Raw genomic sequence first — 19,666 nt, 5'->3', positions numbered from 1 at the left:
TCTCCTGTCCCAGCAGTCTGAAACCTTTGCACTATCGTTCCTGCATAGCACACTTTAAAATCATAAATATCCTAAGTGTCGTTTCCCCATCTTGATCCATGCTGTTTTAGGTAGCCTCGTTCCCAACCTTACTCATCTGAGAAGAGTATAATCCTGGTCACGACCTAAGGCAGAGAGTGTTCTGCCGGAAGTGTACAATATTGGCCAAAGGAGTGGAAATGTTATTTTTCGACCAATCACAAAAACACTAGTTTGAGTCGTTTAATTCAAGGAGAATGTAAACATATTTGTAAAGCGCCAACGTCATTTCCTTGGGCAGAACAAAATTCTGCTACTTCCGTTACACCACTCAACCGGCTAGATCTTGCCCAGCGTGCATTTTAGGCAGTTCTCTCTCCAGTCTACACCTGACTGTGGTGTGGTGTCTGTGTTCTGATGGTACCAGGCAACACATTTTTTGTCACTTTTTGAGTGGTGCAACCACTCCCTTACGGAGCTATGTGTGTGGGTGGGTGGCTGGCTGGGTGGCTCTGAGCACGAAAACAGCATGGTTGTTTTTCACCACCTGTGCGCAACCTAACACACACACAAACGTTCGGGTGCTTTCGGGTGTGCCAGTACAGTGACAGTACAGTACAGTAGAGGGTACAGTAGAGGGACCCCCACACGGTAACTCTGTCATTTCTCAACCGTTTCGAAAACGGGCCGGCACCCTGGGTGCGATCCTGTGGGTCTGGAACTTCCGAACTTTGCCTGCCCTACATTCACTACAACCTCTAGCGACCGTAGTAGACACTTTTTCTTGATTGGCTGCCTCGTCAGTCGTCTCTAGACTTACCCATAAAACCCATAGTCTGAACGGAATAAAACCCATACTCTGAGTCTGAACTCTGCAACGTGAAGCTGTGAGTGATGCAGAGAGGCTGCCGCACACAAACTGTTTTACTCTAGTCTGTAGATGTTAAAAAACGAGAGCTTTCTGCTCCTGGCAGCTTTCTGCACTCGTCATTCTTGTTTTCTTTTTATCCTACAATCTTTGTAACCCATTTTCACCCAGTGCCAATAATTGCCTAAGCTGTAATCCTGGGCGCTACTCTCCCTCTGCCAACCTGGGGAGAACATACCATTCTCATGACTTTTTACAAGCCAGCTTTGTATTTCTAAAGGGTCAACAACATGTGACAATACAGAACCCTACAGTATGTCTCATACAAGGGGACAGCCATAGATTTGATCAGCCAGGTCCCATGTCATATGCCCATCTGGTGACATTCTTATGACATTTCTCATGCACAGAGAGAGACAGACCTTAGTTGAACTAAATACATGAAACTTTAAACTAAACATGGAGTTTGCAATAAAACATACCAACAAGTAATGAATAGGGAACATAGTTAGGCTAAAGCTTTTTGCATTAATTATTCTTTGGATGGTTTAACTATTGACTACTAGTAGTCACGTGTTCTATCGGGAGCAAAAAAACGTGATCGGGACATCCCTAGTGGAAAGTGTCACAAAGAGAGAAAGATGCAAGAAAGACATGAGATGAGTCAAAGGAGAAGTTGCGTTGAGTTTTGAGAAGTTCTGTCTTTGTAAACAAGATAGCCAATTTTACGGGGGCACGCCTCTTACACATGGCTAAATCCCCAAATTACGGATAAAGTGCCACCGCCAAACAGTGCATTTATTTTTTCTGCCTGAGCATAATTTTATTTAGTTAAACATATAAAGCAACACAATGAATGGCTGCACTCTCATCCTTTTTGCCCCTCTCTACTGCAAATTATCTATAGCCTACTGAAAGAGATGAGCTGCAGAAGTGGAGCCATGGGGTTTGAATCCTCTGCGGTGCCTCTGGCTTGGCCTGGCTGGCATCCATACAAACATTATTGACTGTTAACTGAAATATTATTGTTTTTAATGGGCTGGCACCAATAAAATAAATAGTAAGTCCTTCTCAGTGTTCAGGTTATAGTCTGGCCAGCCTGGGGTCCGTGATTTATATACCTTTAGCTTATTTAAGTTTACATACCATTCTGATTACGTTTTCCGAGCAAGCTTTGTATTCCTAGATCGTCAACAACATGTGATATTAATAGAGAATCCTATGTGTCAGCCATCTCATTAACCACCCACAGTATGTCATATGCCCATCTGGTGACATTATTATTATACTAAACGTGCTTCTTTCTAACAACATGCTAAATACATAAAGCCTTAAACAAGACATGGAGTTGGAAATAAAACATTCGTGTTAGGGAAGCTAGGCGGGGGAAAGCACCTCAGTTGCTGCCCTGGTAATTCCCATTTCCCACAGCTTGGTCAGAAGTTGAAGCATGTAGAGTTTTCTTCTCTGTTCTGTGTGGTTTTATGATCTTTGATTCTTTGCTTTTTACTGCGGTTCATTGTTTATCGTTTTCTACCCTGTTGTAAAAGAATGTTATAAACTCTTTATATAGGTCATATAAAACAAGGTAACCTTTTTTTAGATACACATTGCTTATGCATGCACCATACTGTACCACACCATACTGTATGTTTGTGTTAATATTTTTTATACAATACTGTGAAGATGAGTGTTTCCTGTGGAGAAATAAATAAAATAAATTCCCACTATATAAATAATATAATATAAATAGAAAGGTGCAAGGACCACACTTAGCTCGCTAAGTACAGACTACAGTATGATGATGATGTCTTGACCCACATGACATCACAGTCAGGGACCCTAAAAGGTTTCCACGGAATAAATCAATGAATAATAAAGTCGGCAATTACTATAGTATGGTTGCCAGTAATACACCACTGGCCTACGTTATTCGTCTTACTTCCTCGATTATGACAAAGCCACAGATAAAGATTTGTTCTTAATAAACTTTCCCAGCATAGGCCTGCTATCTGTTCTAATTTCTCCATAGCCTAGTAGTCATTATGCACGGTATGCACATGCACACACACACACGCACATGACAGTGTAATAGAGATAACTGAGCGGCAATATTTAGCACTACTGCTCTGCATTTTGTATTACAGTAAAAGGATGGATGTTTGGATGGATGGATAGATGGATAAATAGTTCAGTATTCATAAAACCATACACACACATTTAACCACTGTCACTTTAAAAAAAAGATTGGCTATTTTGCTACTTTTGTGTGACACTTTATTATAATTTGCACAGTGACAGAGCAGTGGCTAGCAGCACTGGTTTCTACGCATTAATCGTGTACCATTTGTAGGTTGCATTGTTAATGTTGCTCATTAATAATGTTCACATTGACCACAATGGAAACATTGGCTTTTTTTCATTTTTTTTTTCACTTAGCTTTTTATAAATTTTTTGAACAAACAAACAATGAAAACAATGGCAAAAGACAAACAGTACAAACAAACGTGAAAAATAAAAAATTAAAAGAAATAAAATCGACAATGCGTATCAAACCTTGCTTATTACTTTACATATTTCTAGACATGTTCTAGTGTTCCTCAGTCCCCCATGCCCTCACTGTTCAGGTCATTCAATATTGTCCATTTGGACCATTTGTCCTCCATTTGTTCCACCTGCAGTCTCAGGCGATGTGTCAGTTTCTCCATGAGCTGAACATTGGCTTTTTTGGGGATTATTTCATTGACTTTTTTGCATCGTACTGCTTTTAAAATTAAAATTGTCAATAAAATATTCAATCAACCAAAACCCGCCTAGCGCTTGTGGCGGTTTTGTGTTCTCCCTCTCTGCGTTCATGTACAGTAGTTGGCGCTCTGGTTTCCTCCCACACCAAAAGGACCCACACCATGTTTGTGGTACTGTGGGATCAATAGACATCTGCCACTAGCCCAGATGCTGCTCAGTGGCTGCCAACTGCCCCATGAGGTAGAATTCCACAAAATGTACGAATGTACTTGTACAATGTACTGTACAAAATGTAAATAAATGGGACCCAATGCCTCCGTGCTTGGCACTCAGCATCAAGGGTTGGATTGGGGGTAAGTCCCTGCGACATACTAGCATCATGTCCAGGAGGTGTAGTTGTACATCAAGCTGCCTCACGCTACCAAAACAGGAGATACAGTAGGCTGGGCCTCATGGCTCGGCAAGGCTTACTACTTTGCAAATACTGTAACAACAAACATCATACTTGTAGAGTCAATATGCTGCACGCTGCGGCTGTGATTGAAAGTGCTAAACCTACTGTCCATTACACTTTTGTTGTCTATGCCTTCCTTTGTGGTTGGATGTGACTGAAGCATGCCATGTACTGATAGTTCCTATAACTACCGTTTTGTTTCCATTGTCAGCTCCTTGGAGAGTAAGCCTCTCTGCTGTGCAGTGTCAAACAACTTGTAATGTAGTGGAGTAGAAGTAAAAGTATTGAGAATTGGAGTACAAATCAAAATTGTACTTAAGTGCAGTACTTGAGTACATGTACTTAGTTACTTTCCACCACTGAACGCCGCCCTGTGATGACTACATGGCACGCTATTTGAACATTTGTCTTCAACCTGACACGATGGCAGAATTGCTGTTTGGTCATGGTAGCATGAGCGTCAATAATAATCCCTTTTTAATAAGCAGACGTTAATAAGTCAGCGTTGCTATGTTCACAGCACACACACACACACACACACACACACACACACACACACACACACACACACACCTGACATACGATCCCTATTGTGATTTGCTAGACTCATTAGGCTCCACATTAGGATCCGTGGCCTCAGCCCTCGAGGCATTGTCTACAAAACCCTTCATATAGTATTATATTCCATGGGTAGTAGAACCGACAGTATATGGTTATGGGATGACAAAATCAAATATTGTCCAAAGGCTAATGACGTCGACAGAGAACAGACCATAGGTTGCCGCTGATACCGAGGGTGTGTCGGCGACTCGGTGTACTTCTATTTGATTCCAATCACTATTATAGCCTAACACTAACTGATAATTCAAGTAAATTGTATCAGTCTCTAAGACATGAGATGGATTTATGATGGATAAAGTTATGACAGATGGGTGATGTACAGTACACCACGCCCATCTGTGTGTGCATGCGAGAGACCATGCACGCGCGTGCGTGCGTGTGTGTGTGTGTGTATGCACTTGCGTGCGTGTATGTGTGTGGTGTGTTTGTGGTATAGGGTTAGACCACAGGCTGAATGTTGAGGTGTAGAGTTGCCTGTGCGGGTGTTGGTTTGCTGAGGGAGTGCATGTAGGCTAAGAGAAGGGATCTGTGTACATAGTCTACATACACCACACATGCACGCACATGGGTGAGTGTGTGTGTCTAAAGTTAATCATCTGTGTAGTTGAAACTACCCGCCCGATAAATATTTCACTTGACCGATTTTGCTTTCAAGTGATGATAGGTCATCGCCGGTTTCTCTGAGTCTGGGATACGTCACAACTGGGACAGCTGACTCGTTTACGTCAGAGGTGTTTGATTGGTCTTCCATATATGTACGATAGTGGTGTAAAGTAACAAAGTACTTAAGCCATTTTGGGCGGGAACCCCTTTTGGTGTTAGCATTATGTTATGCTTTAGCTATTGAAAAATAGCAGATCTACAAGCTCATAGCGCGCCACCGAGTGGCGCGCTACAAGCTTGTAGGTCTGCTATTTTTGAAAAATCGAAGAAAACTGTCAGGATGTAGAAGACCTTTTTAGAATCTGATCTCAGGTCAAAATGGGTTAACTACTTAACACATTTTTTGCTAAGGACGTGTATACAGGTCTTTTATATCAAAACCATGGGGTGCTAAGGACGTGAAATTATTATATTTTTTGGGGGGTTGGACTCTCCTTCTGTAATGTACTCTTTGTTGATTAGTGCATGTGCACTGCCGTTCACTTCCTTGTTTGCGGCTGTAAAAGAATAGCTTTTATCTCCTAATCTAGGGAGCTCTCCATGGTTTTGAACAGATGGGCAATGTTCTGTCTTCATTTCTGACTTCAGCATGCCTCTCGTTTGGAATATTTACGCTTCTAGAGAGACTTTAGCGTGACCAGCACGAGATAAGAATGGAAGATTATGCCTCCCGGTTTTGGGGGGGAATAGAAGGCGTTCTGCATCTTTGTTTTAGAAATGCTTCCTTGTGGGGTGTGTGTGTGTGTGTGTGTGTGTGTGTGTGTGTGTGTGTGTGTGTGTGTGTGTGTGTGTGTGTGTGTGTGTGTGTGTGTGTGTGTGTGTGTGTGTGTGTGTGTGTGTGTGTGTGTGTGTGTGTGTGTGTGTGTGTGTGTGTGTGTGTGTGTGTGTGTGTGTGTGTGTGTGTGTGTGTGTGTGGTACGTACATTATTGTTTATATGGATCAACTTAAGAAATATTGCGAAAGTTATTTCTAGAAAGAAGGTCTCCGCCAGGTCAGGTAGTTTATTGTGGCCTCCTGGTGGCACTACAATAGACCAATGTGTAAAGAGAGCCATGTCTTCATAGGCCTTTCACAGCAATCGGATGCTGCATTCATGATTTGAGGCATTTTGTGTGTTTTGTAAAAAATCTGCCTGCTGGTGGCACTATAACAGGCCAATGTGAAAAGGCATTTCTTTCTCTGCCTAGTGGGAATGTGCGTGCAACATTTCACGGAAATGGCAAGTTGCGTCATGATTTGAGCCATTTTGTTCCAATCCTGCAACCTTTCGGTGCCAATCTTAGTTAATCAGGCTGAAATATGGAGAATAAGACAGATGCGTATTGATCACATGACTAGAGATGTTGTGTACCAATTTATGTGATTTTTTGACAAAATCTGTAGGAGTAATAGAAGAAAATGTGTTTTGCAAAAAACGGCCTCACGGTGGCACTATGACAGGTTGATCTGAAAGAAATCAATGCAGAGGTCCAGCTCTGGCATACAGGGAATGTGTGTGCACAGTTTGGCAGCGACTGTGGCAGAGATTAGCTGGTCGCAAACGGGCACACGGACGGACGGACAGGGTGCAAAAATAGTCTCCCAATGCCTTCGGAGACGATAAACATACTGTTGGCATACTCTCCTGTTGTTTTGTTTCCCCAAGCTGCTTACTTTACTTACATACTCTCCTGTTGTCTCCCAAAGCTGCTTACTTTACTTACGTACATACCCTCCAAAACATGGCTATGTTCATATGTGGAGTCCACAGAAATACTGCTGGTCCAAGGCCTGGTTTGGACTCTTTTCATCTGGGATGAAAGAGTCTTCTACTGTAACCTTTAGCGTGGGTGATGCACTGGGTGTTAACACGTTGGAGAAATATTGAAAGATGTGTGTTTGTCCAAATATACATCCATACGATAATTGTCATATGCTGTATGACCATCGCAGTTTAATTGTCGCAGTGACCAAGCAGCAGCATCAAATATGTTTATAACACAGCGGTACATTCCGCTGACACGGAAGAGCAAAGGGCAATCATACAGGAGATATGTAAACTATGACTCACTCCACACACTCCGACAGGGAATGCACATTGTGGAATGATATGGCATATACAGTATGGAGCCGGCACTCACTGACACCAGATTAATAGTTTAACTCCTGCTTCTCAACTGTGCCGTATTAAGAAGCTCTGTTGTTTCTCTGTGTGTGTGTGTGTGTGTGTGTGTGTGTGTGTGTGTGTGTGTGTGTGTGTGTGTGTGTGTGTGTGTGTGTGTGTGTGTGTGTGTGTGTGTGTGTGTGTGTGTGTGGTGTGTGCGCACATGTACATACATATACAGTATAGCATATATTGAAGCATTAAATGTTGCAATTTGCAAGCAACATTTTAAAACGCATTAAGCTATACATGATAACTTTACATAATATAGTAGGTGTAAAAACACTGACAAATAGCCTACATTGCGCTAAAATAACTTCACCCACACATTCAAAAACACATTCTTTGTTCCCAAAATCCCAAGTGTTTTGTCTGTATATTGACTATATTCAGGGTAAAAGTTACTGTAAAAAGATGTTTCTCGTCTTCAAATGTATCTTGATTCATGAGAATCTTTTACCCCTACGTATCTATTCAAGCTGATGAGATGTCCCTAGTCTGCACCTCTCCATTCTTTAAAATGTCAGGCTGTCTTTCTGTCATTAATCACAGCTGTGTCTCTCTTTGTCTTCCTCAGACACTGCGGGAGAGGAGGACGACACCACAGAAGACTGCAGAGAAAGAGGACGACGACGACAGCTGCTCATACAGCCGCTGCAAACCTTTAGACCTCGACAAGGTGTGTGTGTCTGTGTGTGTGTGAGCTACCCAGTCTCACCCAAACACGGTGAAATTGCACGAAATTGCAATTACGTACATACACGTCTAGAAAACCAAAAAATCTGTACATATGACACTGAAATCCTCCCCATAGACGATGACGTGCGCCGTCTCTACCAAACTTGAGCCACGAGAGACACCACCGAGTGCCGTGTCGAGCGTTGCGAAGTTCGGTCAGCCCCGTCCGAGTTGTAACCCGATATGGACAGAATAGTAAATAATGTCAAATCCCGAACTCACCCGGCCACGGTGAAATAGCACTTCTGTACTAGTGAAAGCCACGCCTCCGTTGCGGTCATATATGTGTAATATGTACAGATTTTGGGCTATTTCGCCATATTTCTGTGAGATGGGGTTGGTGTGTGTCTGAATCGTTTGGCAAACGTTGTCACAGAGGTTCAAATCCCAATCTCAGTTGTCAAAACGGTATTGAAAGCAATGGGATGGCAGAGTGAGAGGTGACCACGGGGAGGAGAGAAAGCAATGGGATGGCAGAGTGAGAGGTGACCACGGGGAGGAGAGAAAGCAACGGGATGGCAGAGTGAGAGGTGACCACGATGGCAGAGTGAGAGGTGACCACGATGGCAGAGTGAGAGGTGACCACGATGGCAGAGTGAGAGGTGACCACGATGGCAGAGTGAGAGGTGACCACGATGGCAGAGTGAGAGGTGACCACGGGGAGGAGAGAATGCAATGGGATGGCAGAGTGAGAGGTGACCACGGGAGGAGAGAAAGCAATGGGATGGCAGAGTGAGAGGTGACCACGGGGAGGAGAGAAAGCAATGGGATGGCAGAGTGAGAGGTGACCACGGGGAGGAGAGAAAGCAATGGGATGGCAGAGTGAGAGGTGACCACGGGGAGGAGAGAAAGCAATGGGATGGCAGAGTGAGAGGTGACCACGGGGAGGAGAGAAAGCAATGGGATGGCAGAGTGAGAGGTGACCACGGGGAGGAGAGAAAGCAATGGGATGGCAGAGTGAGAGGTGACCACGGGGAGGAGAGAAAGCAATGGGATGGCAGAGTGAGAGGTGACACCACAGGGAGGGGAGGGTTCAACAGACAATGAACAGTAGTTCATTCACCTTTCTCTCCATGCCCTCTCTGTTATTGTCCCATGACTGCAACATTCCAGGAGGGTGAGACAAAAAATATGTGCGCGTACAATACACACACCACACACACACACAGAGACATGCGCACGCTTGCATGCTCGTTTGCGCGCACGCACGCACGCACGCACGCACGCACGCACGCACGCACGCACACACACACATATGATAGGGACAATATCATGATATCTTTTAACAAATACCTTGATAATCAATATTGTGCGGAGATGTCCCTAGAAATATTGACACAATGTGATTTTTGACAAATAATCTTCAGTAATGGTGTATAAAAACAAAGTGGGTAAAGGCAAATAGTATCTAGAACAGTCAGGCGAGAAAATGAGATCACTTTACTAGAATGCAACCTTTAAAACTAGGAAAAGACATATCTAAAATAACACCCATTTAAACGTATACTTGTGTTGTGTGTGTGCACATTCACGGGCGTGGGTCCATCTATGTAAACATGGTTATTTGCAAGGAACTTTTACAACATCTACAATACATCTAGGAAAACATTCCTGACAGATTTCAGGTGTCAGATCTTTGTAGTGGTTGATGATAGTGGCATACTCAACCAGTTTGTCTTGTTTACACCGTTGTTGGGTAGCCTATTGTAAGGACACCCGATATTGGACACACACACACACACACACACACACACACACACACACACACACACACACACACACACACACACACACACAGATTAGTTAGATGTTTTTAACTACGGTGTAGCTCAGTCAGTCAGTGCACTGACCATTGTGCTCCTTCAGGCCGTGAGGACTCCCGTAATGTCTTGCATGTCTCCCCTCTCTCTACGCTAGGTTTCCTCTGTCTCTACACTGACCCTTCTAAAGTGAACACTCAGTGAACACTGTTCAAACAAATCCAGTCCTTAAACTAGAACGTGTGACCTCTTCCCGTTTTGGCTGATAGAACTTCACGATGCACGTGACTCAGTTCTTCTTGGGTCCATTATAAAACCATTTACATCACATGGTGGTGTTGTGTTAATCTGTTCAGATGTTATAAAACATCTTTTTAAATCACGGTAGTAGGTCTCTCACAAAAAATGCACATAACATCTGAAACACCACGAGTTTCAGATGTTATGTGCATTGTTTGTGCTCGCCTTTAGTCCAATCAGTGTGAAAGCTTTAGCAAGTCTTCTTTGGCCCAGGAACAAATAATGTTTGCATAATGGTTTGTGCAAATCCTGCTGGAAATGTACTGCAGACAGACAGACAGACAGACAGACAGACAGACATTACCTCCTTGGTGGAGGTGAATGCAAGTGTATTACCACACCACCTCATCTTTACACCCACCACTGGAAGCCTCCCAGTATCACTTACGGTTCAAGGTTCAACTTTATTGTCAGCAATACCAGTTACAAAGTAAAAGACACGTGAAATTCATTGTGCGTTAAAAACCCATACAACAGCTACAGTCCAGTGAAGTAATCTATGTTAAAACTAAGTTGCTTAAAAAACTATAATCTCAAATCAATCTAAAACTACTGAAAAGTGCAAGATCTCAGGTGTAAAAGTGCAGAAAGCCATTGCATTAGCCCCAGACATATCCGGCCATAAGTCCGGGCCTTGTAGTGTTCAATGTCTATTCATAAGTCTGATGGCGGGGGGAAAAGAATAATGTGTTCCATAGTCTCTGTGTGCGGCTGGCGAGGCTGAGGAACCGGTTGCCTGGCAGCGGCCGCTTAGATGGTTCAAACTGTGGCTGGGATGATGCACATCTTTAACAATCCGCTCAGCCTTGGCCTCACATCGGCTTTCGTATATTCCCTGAAGGGAGGGAAGCTCACCTCCAATTATACCCGCTGGGCTGTTCTCACCACCCTCTGTAGTGCCTTCTGCTGGCGAACAGTGCAGCTCCCGTACCACACAATGGTTCCACCCGTTAGGATGCTCTCGATGGTGCAGTTATAGAACGACCTCAGGATACGGGGGCTGACCTTGAACTTCTTCAAGAGCCGTAAGGAGTACAGGCGTTGTTGTGCCTTTTTCACCACATGAGTGGTGTGAGTAGCCTACTTAAGGTCATCATCGATGTGTGTACCAAGGAACTTGAACTCACTGACGCGCTCCACTGCAGGTCGCAGATTACTATTGAAAACCTGCAAAACCTGTCAGTCAGTCTGCCATTCAGTCCATCCGTCACACCACCATATATGGCCATCAGTCCGTCACGCCTCGTGACAAGTCATGCCACCATATATGGCCGTCAGTCCATCACGCCTCTTGACACACTCCATATATGGCCATCTCCATATATGAAGAGCACGACACTGACCTCATCAAACCCTCGGTAGCCATGGAGAATGGGTTAAAACTTAAAACCCATTCTGGACGGGAACCCCCTTTTGGTGTTTTAAGCATTATGTTATACTTTAGCTGTTGAAAAATATTTATATTTTGGAAAAAAACGTGAAAATGTGGCGCAAATCTTTGAATATATATTCTTCCAGAGCGAACGTTTTTAACTCAAATCTTTGCTTCTGGGGGGTCCCTGGAACAACATATTTTCAGATGGGGGTCGGTGGCTAATTACATATATTTTTGGGGGTCCTTGACATGAAAATGTTTGAGAACGAATATATATATATATATATCTCAAAACAAATATTAGGTGGTTGCTCAAAGGTAAGTGAAAGATCATGTTCAGTGTAAAACCCCCTCAGGGTCTAGAGACTAGAGAGTAATACTAGTGTTGTGGACCAAAAAAGCCAATCTACAAGGTCGCAACCATTTTCTACAGTCTATGGTCGCAACGCCTCTCAGTGTGACACACTGTGAGCTTGTAGATCGGCTATTTTAGGGCACATGAATCGCAACCAAGTATAAATGTTGCCGCAAAATGGTTTAATGTTTTGGCTTCTAACTCTTAACAGACTGTACTCTGTAGGTATACGATTATGATTCTAAGCCTTACACACTGAGCTTTCTTTGTGGGAGTAATGCGCCCCAAATATACATTTTTTTTCTTTGTATGAGTGAGCCCACACTGAACGCAAATCCTACATGGCAAATGTCACGTTTTCATTCAAAATAGGTCGATTTTTTTGCACTGTTATGGGCATCAACCTGTATGAACGATGATATGAATAGTAAAATACTCTTCGGCGGGTTTTGCATGTATTGAATAGTGAAATACCCGCTGGTGAGTTTTGCATTGTTTATTCACATTGTACTATAGTCAACTGAACTAACCCCAGTAATAGATTAGAATGTAGCCCTTTTAGTCTTGTCATGCCTTTTTTTGTTTCCTTTCCTTTTTTTGTACCTTGTTTGCATGTTGTTTTTTTATCTCAATAAAAAAATGACAACAACAGCATCAACCAAAGAGTGATATCTAGCTGATTATCTGCACCCTGTATCTCTCTCTAAACACACCCTAACCCACACACACACACACACACACACACACACACACACACACACACACACACACACAACACCAGAGGGAGTTCAACAAACCATGTGCAACCCAGATTCGGCACAAACAAGGGACTAAATTAATTTCGCTCCTATGCCAAAATGTGGAACGCCCTACCTACAGTCATTAAGACATGTGATTCCCTTGACTCCTTCAAAACTGCTCTCAAAGGGCACCTATGGACGGCTGCAATTCGAAACTGGCCCCGTAAAATCTGAATCCCCCACCCACCCCTGTTCCCCCTCACTGTATATGTTTCTTTTCCCTTTTTACCTCCTATGATGATTTCCTGTTTTGACTATTCTAGTCGTGTATATTCGTGCGTCTCTAAATGTTTTGATGAATTGAAAATGGTGGGCCCTATTGTAAACAAGTGTAATGCTTTATGGTGTCGTCCACTCACAGTTAACAGTTTTTGTATTGAGTTGTACTTGAAATGTACTGTAATTCTGCAAACTGTTATATAAATAAATCAATCAATCAATCAAAACACATGCACGCACACACACACTTGTGGTTTATCTATCTTTAGCTCTCTCCTACCATCTTGTGGACACTATTGTCATGGCAGACAATCTGTGGCCATTGACACAGTATTGAGTAGCTTCATTAACAGGTATATAAAAATATATATATGTTTCTGGCTCCAGCACAGAAACATATACCTGTATATCAGACTTAATGTGTTTTTGTTTTTTTTGCCAGGATCTGGTGGACTGGCACAAACCCTTGGTATGGCAGGTGGGCAACCTGGGAGAGAACTATGACACATGGGTCCACCAGCCTGTCGATCGGCCAATTAGACTCTTCGGAAACCCCTTTCTGGAGGCCACCACTAAGACTCCCTGGTAAGATGCCAACTCAAAGGACAGAAGCCCTTCAGCAAGGCATCAGGATACATAATGTATGTTTTTTTTAATACATTTTGTGTACTCTGTTCTCTCTGTCTCTCTGTCTCTCTCTCTCTGTCTCTCTCTCTCTCTCTCTCTCTCTCTCTCTCTCTCTCCCTCCAGGTACTGGGTGCCAGCAGTGTGGCTTCCTATTGTGTTTTATTTTAGCTGGCAGTGGTGTACAACCCTAGCACAGGAATCCACAAGGCTGAGCCTCACCTCAGGTAGCACACAATGCCATACATACATGCATACATACGTATACATACATACATACATACATACATACATACATACATACATACATACACTTTCATGATCTGTGTACTGTATATGTGCATGTATTTGAATGTGCACATGTGCATCAAGGTTATACTAGTTTTGGATTTTCATTTTTATTCAGTTAGTTTTTAGAGCGGATTTGCTAGTTTTGAATTTTGCATACTGTACTTTGGGTTATTTGTCAGGTGCAGGATTGAAACGGTAAGTATTGTGTAATAAAACTTGAATGTATTCACTTACAGATGAACCACCAACCATCCACAAACAACTGTGGGGGGAAAAAAACGTTCTCGATTTTAGTTTTTGTTATTTAATTAACTCTAATAACATTTTTGGACATTTTTGTAAAAAAATCCATTTTTGCCACGGACAAACAAAATCAATTAGTGGACAATAATATTGCCAGAAACACATACAGAGATAGCCCTGAATGACCATACCAGGTCTGTAACTTTGAGTGTACAAAACTACACATGGAACCAAATGGACCTTAAGGGGAGTTAAGGGGTCCTCCTTGCAAATCAAACGTTTGAGAACCACTAGTGCCATAAATATGCCATAATGTCAGAGTAATTAAGTGTCATACATATTCTGAAAACCTGGAGAGTCTAAAAACACACCTTTTTTCTATGCACTACGGTTTTAATCTGTATGATCCATAGCTATGCACATTTTACCATGTTTTTTATTTATTGCTATGTTTTGTGTCTTTGAATTGTTTTTTGATGTATTAATGCTGTAAAGTGCACAGGGACCCCTTGGGGTGATTTTGTACTATAAATAAAATAAACTGAACTGAGACTTGGCATTCAGCAATTGGGTCTTTCAAAACATTATAATGTTGTGTAAAAAAAGAAAATCAAACAACTGTCTTTGCCACGGACACATTTGTCCGTGTACGGCCATATTGACGACGCCTGACAATCCCCTTGGTGTGCGTGCATGTGTTCCCAGACTACTCGGTGCCGATCCCTGTGTACAGTTTCCCCGTGCTGTTCATGGCGGGGTGGTTTCTGTGGTCCTTCATCGAGTACTGCATCCATCGCTTCCTCTTCCACTTGAAGCCCCCCGCCCACAACTACTACCTCATCACCATACACTTCGTGCTGCACGGGCAGCACCACAAGGTACTGTACGTGCGTACCGGAAAGAGTACTCGCATGTTTTACTGAAGTAAAGGTGCCAATAGGCCTACCGCAATATAGAAATACTGTGTTACAGGTTAAAGTCCGGAATTCAAGATTTAGTTGAGTAAAAGTACAAAGGTATCAAAATGTACTTAATGTACAGTTTGTATACCAAAAGTACCAAAAGTTTAAAAAAAAAAAAAAAAAAACTATGTATGCAGAATAGCATACACCCATATAGCAGATATACAAGCTCACAATGCGTCGCGACACATGGGCACAAAATGGTTGAAAACCACTATTGTATTCCATACTAATTCCTCCACTCCTCACTCGTTGACTGAGCAGCTCGACATAACCCTGGATTTTGTTGTTCTCTCCGCTGGTATCTCCCCTCCGCAGTCTCCATTTGACGGCTCTCGGCTGGTCTTCCCTCCGTTTCTGGCTGGCATAGTGGTGGCGGCGTTCTATTTCTTCCTCCAGAAAACGCTCCCGGAGGGCCTGTGCCTGCCCGTGTTTGTCGGGGGGCTGAGCGGCTACGTGGTGTACGACATGATCCACTACTACCTTCACTATGGCTCGCCAAAGAAAGGCTCGTACATGTACGGCCTGAAGGCGTACCACGTCAAACACCACTTTGAGCACCAGAGGGCAGGTGAGGACGCTCTGCGAGACTGACCAGATGAAGGCCATGGATAGAGCGAAAGGGAGAAACCTGTCACATATGTCTGCATCTGTGTGTGGGTCACCATATACAGTGGTTGTGGCACAATTTACAGTATACTACAGCAACAGTAATTCCTAAACTGTTAAGGTCGAGACCCAAACTAGTGAAAGTAGCATTGTTTTCACATTTATGGAATTTCTTAGATTTTTCTTTGATTTCTACATGAAATTCCTAAAAAAAAAAACGAAAGAAAGAAAGACAAAACATTGCATTTGTTTTTAATTCATGAAATTGTTTCCTTAATTAAAAACAAGATGTAGGAAACAAACCAAATATAGGGACACTGTGAAACAGTGCTTTAACTGGTCTCTGTTGTGTTTCTTTTCTGCAGGGTTTGGAATCACCACCACGTTCTGGGACCATCCCTTCAATACAGTCATCCCTGATGAGAAGTTCTAGAACAGAGGAGGAGCACAGGACTCCAACCATCACCCTACCCTATGTACCAGACCACTTGCCATAGCAACGCTTGCACAAAAACTAACAAACAAACATATCAAAGCAAAGTGATACATTTCAGGCACATTATAAGCCACAGTGCCCACTATGGCGATCACCCACTGATCCTGTAGCCCGCTGTTTCCCAACCAGTGTGTCGGGACCCATTTGTTGGAGCAATTCTTCTGGGTCACGACTCGAGTAAACATCCCAACTACATTTATATAAATGTAGGATATATTTATATTTTTAAAAGAAAAGTAAAATATTTTTTTATAATTGTTCAAACAAATTCACAGGGGATCAGGCAAGCGGTAGACGGCAAACCGGAAGTGATTTTTAGTGGACGGGAGCAGGACGGTTAACAGAACAGGACGGCACGGCAGCCAGAACCGGCGACGGTAACGGCAGACGGCTACCAATGTTAAAATTATTTAATCTTTTTACCGTGCCGTCCAGCAGGTTTTGCCGTTTGCCGTCTACCGCTTGCCTGATTCCATGTGAATGCAGCATTAGAATAAAATAATAATAATCATATCATCATCATTTATCATCATAAAAATAACCGATACAAGCTCGCAATGCGAAACAAATCAACGCGTTGTGCGTTTGGGTTCCGTGCAAACGTCTAATCTTTTTGGGGAACCTGAAAGGTTTGGAATCCACTGCAATTATAGCCAACGTCTCTTTTCACACTGGTTGGAGCTCTTTCCTATTGCAGATGCTATTTTAAATCTCTTCATAGTGTAAATGTGTCAATTTTAAACTGTTAGCCAATCAGAGCAAGAGATCATGTCAGAGATGGGAGCCGGGGCAACAGAGGCCAACACAAACATGCGCACGCACACACACACGAACGCGCACACGTGAATTAATTGAAGTTTAAGCTGAGGACAGGATGACTTCCCTTTTCTTGACACAATTTTCTTGTACTCAGGAAACACGTTCATCAACAACAGCTGTGACTATATAATTGATTTAGTAGTGTCCAATATGCCCCAGCTACTGTTTCTTTCACTGGCCACCACTAAACTAGCTTGCAATGCTGCTACAACACAAATTGCTTCAAAAGCAGGAGTGTAACATCCTACAGAAGGTTTATGCGCTGTGTTTTGTCTCATGAAGAAACTGTGTTTCTACAGAAACACAGAAGATATTGGCTTCAGATATTTGGATGGACTGAGGGGCATTTGATAACTTATATTTAAACTTGCGTGTCATCTTGGACGATTTTTGATTATACCCTGACCTTGAGGGTCACACCATTAAGACATGTCTCCGGTATTCTAAATGTTTTGAAGCCACTTTGGAGATGTATATTTTTTCAAGCCTGTTGATATATATTTCCTTTTAATTCTTCTTGAAACTACTGAGAGTTCAGATTAACTGTAAATATTTCTTACTTCAATCTCTTTTTCAGTTTATACAAAAAAAAAAAAAAAGAAATCACAGGTGAGGAGACTTGACCACTCTGATTGATTACACAAGCCTCTGTGATGATAAGCTGGATATATGGATGTATGTATATGGGTGTATGGATGTATGTATGTATGTATGTATGGATGAATGGATAGATGCAGCTAAAGATGGATGAAGGTATTAGAGTGGCAGAGCTGAAGGTATGAGGCCGGCCTAATCAGACTTCCTGCTGCAGGGATCTCAGCGTTACGCTACCATAATAGTCATTTCATTTTCATAATTAACGTAGGATAAGGGTACTTGAGGTTGCCCTACAGATCCCCACAGCATGACGATCAATTAGGCATCTGACTGTACAGCAGGAGGTCCTGATAATGGCCGGCGGATCCTCAGACACTCTCTTGACATTCATCAAAGTGTTTAAGCTCACTAAACCTAATTAAAACGTATCTGCATGCAGATGTAGAGTTCTATGAACTTCTACCGCCTTCTGCCACCGTCTTCGCTTGAATTGGACCCTGAGACTATTTATACATGCATTTGTATGTATGTATAACAAATGGGCAAAATTTGTGTTTTATAATTTCAGAGCTTTTCCTGTGAAGAGTGAATAATGTATGAAGTTGATTTGATCAATGTTCCATTGCACTGACAATCTACAGTAGGCCTACACACACCATAGAAATAAGACTACTTTTCCAGATTTAGACAAGGTTTAATCATTCCGTATCTACCTAATAAAACAATTTCTAAATGGGTTTAAGGGGCTCCGCTCCACAAAGACGATTGTTGGGTTGGGCTCATATTAAACTACTATTTTAGTTTAACATCAAAGGAGTAATAATAAATGGCTTTGGTATCACTAAGGGTAAAACCACAATGTTCTAGTACCTAGTACTACACAATGCATTTGAAGTTTCACAAGCTATTCCCCCCCCCCCCCCCCCCCCCACACACACACACACACACATCGACAACAGTCAATCTTTTGTCTAATTTACATCGCCTATCAAGTCATGATGTAAATCTGTTATGATGATGGCGACAATAATGAAGCATAATTATGGGGGGGGGGAAACATTATGATGGCTGCTTTGCAAGAGAATTTTTTTTCTGGCTGTTGGAAGGAAAAAGTGCATACAGATCTTATTTATGAATATTTATCTGAATAAAATGAAATGTTGCAACACCTTGCTAAATTATGCAGCGTGAATAACGTTGACTAAATTTGTTTACCACAAAATATATTTTTAACCTTTATTTTGGAATTATAAATGTAAATGTATTTGTGAATAAATGTTGGTCTATTTCTGAAATGCTGGTGTGTTTGTCCCCATGATTCTCATTTCACAGATCCTGAGTTGCTGTTAGCCTACTATAAATCACCCCAATGCAGAATCCACACAACCAAACTTACATGACAGCAAGTCATAAAAAGACACGTATAAACAATAACCTTTGAAACACCAATACATAATTTATGATGTGCATAACTAGCCTGGTGGTGGTGACTGTTCACAGTTACATGAGTTGACAAAAAAAAGTACTTGGGTCAAAGACAAGTATAGATAGGCCTACTACTAATAATTTGTATAAGTATTTGTATAACTGTTTTTTTCCCCTTGTTTATCACATTTATATACCTTTTTTATTTGTATTCATCTGGAACATTTCTCAGGGATTATACACCAATCAGTTAATGGAAGGTTGGTTAAAGTAAGAGAATGGAATAAGGGTAAACATGGGATAGGAATAGATCAGTGGTTCTCAAAAAATAATAATCTTTTGGCTCTGGACCACTCATATATTTCAGTTAAATAATGCCTGGGCGTGATATTATTTGTTGCACGTAGTATTATATTATTATATATATTATATAATATATAATATTATATATACTAGCCCTTACCCGTTGTGAGATATCCCCCCCCCCCCCCCCCCCCGCAGGGGGTACTGCGCCCTGAGCGCATTTTTAATTCACTAATA

At 42.1% G+C, this 19,666-nt stretch overlaps 1 protein-coding gene across 1 annotated transcript in view; it reads left to right on the top strand.

Annotated features, from left to right (window-relative positions):
- fa2h (fatty acid 2-hydroxylase) overlaps window positions 1–16,462 on the top strand; it is a gene marked incomplete at its 5' end in the record, with an annotated part of 34,668 nt that extends 18,206 nt beyond the window's left edge. Inside the window, 6 exons of the mRNA XM_079501040.1 lie at window positions 8,091–8,192; window positions 13,503–13,645; window positions 13,811–13,911; window positions 14,924–15,096; window positions 15,499–15,751; window positions 16,155–16,462. Coding sequence (XP_079357166.1) covers window positions 8,091–8,192; window positions 13,503–13,645; window positions 13,811–13,911; window positions 14,924–15,096; window positions 15,499–15,751; window positions 16,155–16,222 — 840 coding nt within the window. The 3' untranslated portion in view covers window positions 16,223–16,462. The remainder of the gene's footprint in view (window positions 1–8,090; window positions 8,193–13,502; window positions 13,646–13,810; window positions 13,912–14,923; window positions 15,097–15,498; window positions 15,752–16,154) is intronic.
- Window positions 16,463–19,666: the final 3,204 nt, after the last annotated feature.

This window comes from Electrona antarctica, assembly GCF_951216825.1.
Source record: "Electrona antarctica genome assembly, chromosome: 5".
Classification (NCBI taxonomy): domain Eukaryota; kingdom Metazoa; phylum Chordata; class Actinopteri; order Myctophiformes; family Myctophidae; genus Electrona; species Electrona antarctica.
Note: the sequence above shows the minus strand (reverse complement) of the source record. Positions and strands in the feature narration are given on the sequence as shown.